The sequence below is a fragment of the Gastrolobium bilobum genome, unplaced genomic scaffold (genome assembly GCF_033153095.1).
Source record: "Gastrolobium bilobum isolate Gb01-03AN ecotype WA unplaced genomic scaffold, APGP_CSIRO_Gbil_v1 utg47204, whole genome shotgun sequence".
Lineage (NCBI taxonomy): Eukaryota > Viridiplantae > Streptophyta > Magnoliopsida > Fabales > Fabaceae > Gastrolobium > Gastrolobium bilobum.
Window position 1 is genome coordinate 150,166 of NW_026895562.1, and position 5,762 is coordinate 155,927.

General features: G+C 37.8%; 1 protein-coding gene across 1 annotated transcript; it reads left to right on the forward strand.

Annotated features, from left to right (window-relative positions):
- Positions 1-291: 291 nt before the first annotated feature.
- LOC133316620 (oxysterol-binding protein-related protein 1C-like) lies at positions 292-5,456 on the forward strand. Its single transcript, XM_061518400.1, has 10 exons — positions 292-699; positions 1,284-1,643; positions 1,750-1,846; positions 2,009-2,415; positions 2,540-2,695; positions 3,346-3,513; positions 3,594-3,734; positions 4,679-4,909; positions 5,040-5,153; positions 5,277-5,456. Exons 1-10 carry the CDS (start codon positions 292-294, stop codon positions 5,454-5,456), a joined length of 2,262 nt encoding a protein of 753 aa, XP_061374384.1.
- Positions 5,457-5,762: the final 306 nt, after the last annotated feature.

Genomic DNA, 5,762 nt, shown 5'->3' on the forward strand with positions numbered 1-5,762 from the left:
AAAAATAGAAAAATAATTCACCAAAAAAAAAAAATGGGAAAAAAAAAATATTGGGCGATTTTCACTACGAGCCACCCTTGCATGGTTTGGTTGCTAAGAACACGCTTTCCCGGTAAACACAACAGAGGTTCTTTTGCGACATAGTTATGTTCATTCTCTCATCAGCCATCCTCACCCTATCGAATTGATGTCATGCATTCCTTTCGTAGCTCCCAAAACCCCAACGAACCCGGTTCAGCGCGAACCCCTCGTTCCGGTTCATCCCTATCGTCGTCATCGGAGGTTCGCCACATGCCGCCCGCGACGCCGCCTACATTCCGGTCCCTCTCCACCTGCAGCCGCACCCGCGGCCCCGAACGCTCCTCCTCGAGCCTCAAGGCCGTGCAGCGCTCCGCGTCGGCTAGGTTCTCTCGCCAGAACACCACGCGCGAGGTGATGCTCAACGACATCGTCGGGAACGGAATCTCCGGCATCTTGTACAAGTGGGTTAACTACGGGCGAGGGTGGCGCCCGAGGTGGTTCGTCCTCCACGACGGCGTCCTCTCTTATTTCAAGATTCACGGCCCCGATAAGCTCGTCCTCAACGGTGAAGTCGAGACCGGGTCAAAGGTCATCGGCGGAGAGTCCCTCCGCCGCATCGCCAGTCACCGCCATTGCCCTTCGCGCCACCGCAAACCCGTCAGCGAAGTCCACCTCATGGTCTTTCTCTCACTCAAACAATTATTCTCATGGTTTTTTAAATAGTTATTTCTTAAAGTGATATCATAACATCTATATATATATATATATATATATATATATATATAACATGTCAAATTGTAAACTTGACACTTCGTTATAGTACTTAGATCGAAAAAGATCAATGGTGTCACATGTTTGTAAATCAGAATAGTTAATCTTTTTTGATCTAACGGCCCTTAAGATGAGGTGTCAAATTTGACACTATATATATATATATATATATATAGAAGAATCCGTTTACAATTTCTTTTTACAAATTATATTATTTTCTTCCCCAAGATAATATAACGAAACCCAGTGTTCTCAAGATAGCATAGTTTGTAAAAAAAAAAAAAGTTTGAATAAGGTAAATGAAAGGTTTGTACGAACCTGAGGGGGGCGACTCTTCACCACTGCCCCTATAATAGTACACCACAGCTTGAGGAGAATCAGTCAAATTTAGAATGAACAAAAGATAATGAAAGTTGAATTTGAATGGGACAAAAAATTGGCATGGTAAATGGGGTTAATTGTTTATATTTTTGCATGGGAATTTTATGCAGGTATGTTCGGTGAGAGAGAGCAGGTCAGATGAGAGGAGGTTTTCTGTAGGTACAGGGACAAAGAAGAGGTTGCATTTGAGGGCGGAGAGTAGGGAAGATAGGGCAATGTGGGTGGAAGCAATGACGGCTGTGAAGGACATGTATCCTAGAATGCCAAATACAGAGATTATGTCTCCTGTGATGTCGATGGTGATTTCAACTGACAAGTTGAGGCAGAGGCTTTTACAGGAGGGTGTGAATGAGGCTGCTATTAGGGAAAGTGAGGACATCATGAGAGCTGAGCTCTCCCAAATGCATAAACATGTTGTAGCCCTTAAGCACAAGCAGTTGCTACTCATGGATACTCTGCGCCATTTAGAGGTACTTCATGAGGCCATGACCATTTTGATGTATGATTTCTAATTTCTAAGTATAATGATGATGGTTAATATTATATTTGTTTCAATTAATCCATTGTCTCTTCTAGGAAGAGAAGGTTGACTTGGAGAACACCCTTATTGAAGGCCAAATGCAATCAAAGGATGATGGGGATCCCTATCTATCAACGCATGAAACATATAGTGGTAAGTTGAAACCATACTCCATTCTGTGTGTCTCTACCGAGGTTAGGTACATGCATGTAAAATATTGGCAGTGTTATTTGAATGAATCTGATTGAAGCTTTTTAACTAGCACATCTTCTTTACACATCTTAAATTATTTTTTACTATTTTATTATATGACAGATGGAAGTGCTAGTGATTATTCTGATGAGCACGATAGGCATGATCACTCTGATGAAGACCATGATGCATTCTTTGATACATGTGAAATTCTGTCAACATGTTCTGTTAGAAGTAATGGATCTGAACATGAGGAGACTAGTCCAATAGGCAAATATGATGCAAAGTCTCCTATAGGATCTGTTGGATTTAACTATCCTCATATCAAACGACGAAAGAAGTTGCCTGATCCCGTTGAGAAAGAATATGGAGTTGGTCTTTGGTCAATAATAAAAGATAATATCGGAAAGGATCTTACAAAAGTTTGTCTTCCAGTTTACTTTAATGAACCTCTATCCTCATTGCAGAAATGTTTTGAAGATCTGGAGTACTCTTACCTTCTAGACCAAGCTTATGAATGGGGTAAAATGGTTAGTTTATGTATTTGCAAAATATTGCTATGTAGTTATTGGCATAATTCACTAATTGTTGTAGCCTAAAGTTTTAAGAACTCTTCTGTAATACATCTCTCACGTTCATGGTACTTATGCTCAGGGAAACAGTTTAATGAGGGCACTACATGTGGCTGCATTTGCAGTTTCAGGGTATGCTAGCACCAGTGGTAGAAGTTGCAAACCATTTAATCCACTGTTGGGTGAGACATATGAGGCAGAGTATCCAGACAAAGGCATCCGCTTTATCTCCGAGAAGGTACAATTTTATATCATGCTGTTGATGAAAAATCGTCCATTTATAAAGACAACATCTACTACTTGTTGAAAAAGAAAAGCAAAATATCCAACATAATATCTACTGGGTAGTCTAATACTAATAGTTGGTCAATTTCAATTTGTTGATTTCTTTACTAAAAGAGGACTCATAGGATGGATGAGTTTGTTTATTTTCTTTTTTTTATTTCCAATAGAGTTTATATTATAATTTATTTTAATATAAGTAAACTAACCAAAGCACATAATTTGGCTTAGTTCAAACTCTCTTCTGTTATCTCCTTTTCTAAAAACATTCATGTTATTATGTTAAAAAAGTTGTACTCAAATCTCACTTATCTGAAGTCATAAATTACTGCCATCTACTTTTTACTCTCCTGCTTTTTTCTTTACTTTAGCAGCTCACTTTCCTCTCTCCCATTTGTGAAGTTTTTTTTTTTTTTTTCCTTTTCAACAATCGGTTACCTTTGAAAATTGTGGGGATGCTATTTGCATTTATATAATTCCATGTCCATTCTTTTTGAATCCTTTGTGATATTAAGTCATAGAAATATGAATAATTTGGCATATTTTTCTCTGTGTAAAGTGTTGGTGGTTGGAAGTAATATACTTACACTATTCGTCTTGAGATAGGTCAGTCATCACCCCATGATTATTGCTTGCCATTGTGAGGGCAGTGGCTGGAGATTTTGGGGTGACAGCGATTTAAAAAGTAAATTTTGGGGTCGTTCAATTCAGCTTGATCCTGTTGGTATATTGACTCTGGAATTTGATGATGGAGAAGTCTTTCGTTGGAGCAAGGTAGAGTTTGGCTTGACATTAGTAGTACTTAACCAATCTCTTCCAAGATGCTCATTAGCTAATTAATATTCTATTATCAGGTAACCACATCCATTTACAACCTCATTTTAGGAAAACTCTACTCCGACCATTATGGCACAATGCGGGTAGAGGGGAACCGTGAGTATTCATGTAAGATCAAATTCAAGGAGCAGTCAATCATTGATAGAAACCCTCACCAGGTGCCCTTTGTATATCTTATTATTACATTTATTTATTTGGTTCCTTTAAGATCATGAATGGATAAAAAATGTATTAAGATTTTTTCATAATATGAGGTGTGCCACTTGTTACTCTCTGACAAGAATTGCATTTTAAAGTAGAAAGTTATATTATGTTGTTTTTTTCATATCGAACCAATGTAATTCATTTATAGTCGCTGATAGCCAACCTATGAACTCATGTTCTGTATCCCCTCTCCATGTTTTGTATATACACTCCATTCCTTGTTTGTTTGTTGTTGATGATAATTGCATTAGACAATTAAGGTTGCCAAGTAATGGACTACTTGTTTTAGCTTGTTGAAGGCCTCATACACCAGTTTGACTGAAGCAGAAAAAATTGCTGCAATACAAATCTAAATTAAAGAAGCCTTAATTTTAATTTCAACTGACTTGTATCAATGTCACTATTTGTTCTGAATCCTTTGATTCCCTTAAAATCAAGCCTAGTTGTAGTTTTTTCAACATTTCTTCTATCTTGCTGAATCAAATGAATTCACGTTCTCCATTTAAGTTAGATATCTGCAGATTTTTTTTTTATTATATACTATAGAGATGTAAGGTATTAGCATATAAATGCTTGCTTAGTTTACTGTTTTATTATATTGTTAGTTTTACTACTATTGGTTATTTGCCCCCGTCTATTCGTTTGCTCCAGGTGTGTGATGCACCTGATTATTTCTTTTATGATTAGTTTGTTATGTTGAGTCAGCTTCTAGCCCTATATATATCGAGCTCTCACTGTGTATCTGTTATCATCAATAATATCTTTAGATCTTCGAGAAGCTCTTCAATGGCTTCTCTCTATTACAAGGTCACAATATGACTTGCATAACTTTTTCTGTTATCTATACTCCATATATAAGTTATGTACTTTATGCTCTCTAATTTAAGTTCTGTTCCAGGTTCACGGCATATTGGAAGATAAGAAAGGTAGAACAGTGGCAAATCTATTTGGGAAGTGGGATGAGAGCTTGTATTGTGTAATTGGAGGGAATTCTGGTAAAGGAAAAGGGTCCAATGTAGCATCAAAACCACAACTTCTGTGGAAGCGGAGCCAGCCACCCGAACACCAAACAAGATATAACCTTACACAATTTGCCATTACATTAAATGAAATCACACCTGGACTAGAGGTAACTGGTTTTATATTGATTCAAGAGGGTGTGTTTTTAATCCCTTCCCTTCTGCTTTCACAAAACCCTATGGAGTATGATCAGAGTCCTGTATATGTGGTTAGCACTGACATCTTGAGTTAACAAACAGGAGAAGTTGCCTCCAACAGATTCGAGACTAAGACCTGATCAAAGGTGTTTGGAGAATGGAGAGCATGAAATGGCCAATTCTGAGAAGTTGCGGCTGGAACAAAGACAGCGGCAGGTACAATACAATTGTTGCATCTGAAATTTCATTGGATCCTGTCCTATAATGAGATGCATCATGCTGGTTAATATGTTCATGTCATGTTCATTAATAAAAAGCCTTACCATATATAATTGCCAGGCACGGATGATGCAAGAAAGGGGTTGGAAACCAAGGTGGTTTGCTAAGGGAAAAGGAAGCAATCCTAATTACCGTTATGTTGGTGGATACTGGGAAGCTAGGGAAAAAAGGAAGTGGGGATCCTGTCATGACATTTTTGGCCAACTCTCTATTGATACTGATTTTAACCCAACTCCTTAAATTCTCAATTCTTTTACCTAACCCCCAAAACCACATTCACTTTATTTATATATTTATGATCATTACTTCTTTGAGCATTTAAGGGACATGGTTAATTAATCCCTGTCGTGTATAGAACACACTGGCTGTTCTCAACAAATTAATTAGCTTGCCAATTCCAACCGGCAATAGCAACTTTTCTCGCTGTCAGATGCTCATTTCAAAGATGGGTTTTTGCATGGAGTTGAATTTGGTACGGAAGGTATAGTTGGTATTCTACCAAGACTTCGTTAATCATTTAAATAGTACATTCTACTAAGTGGAAAA

Excerpts from the sequence above, each read along its gene's own strand:
- LOC133316620 (XM_061518400.1), top strand. The coding sequence starts at position 292 with ATGCCGCCCGCGACGCCGCCTACATTCCGGTCCCTCTCCACCTGCAGC. Across the intron at positions 3,735-4,678 it reads TTGATAGAAACCCTCACCAG|GTTCACGGCATATTGGAAGA; the intron begins GTGCCCTTTGTA and ends GTTCTGTTCCAG. Across the intron at positions 4,910-5,039 it reads AAATCACACCTGGACTAGAG|GAGAAGTTGCCTCCAACAGA; the intron begins GTAACTGGTTTT and ends GTTAACAAACAG.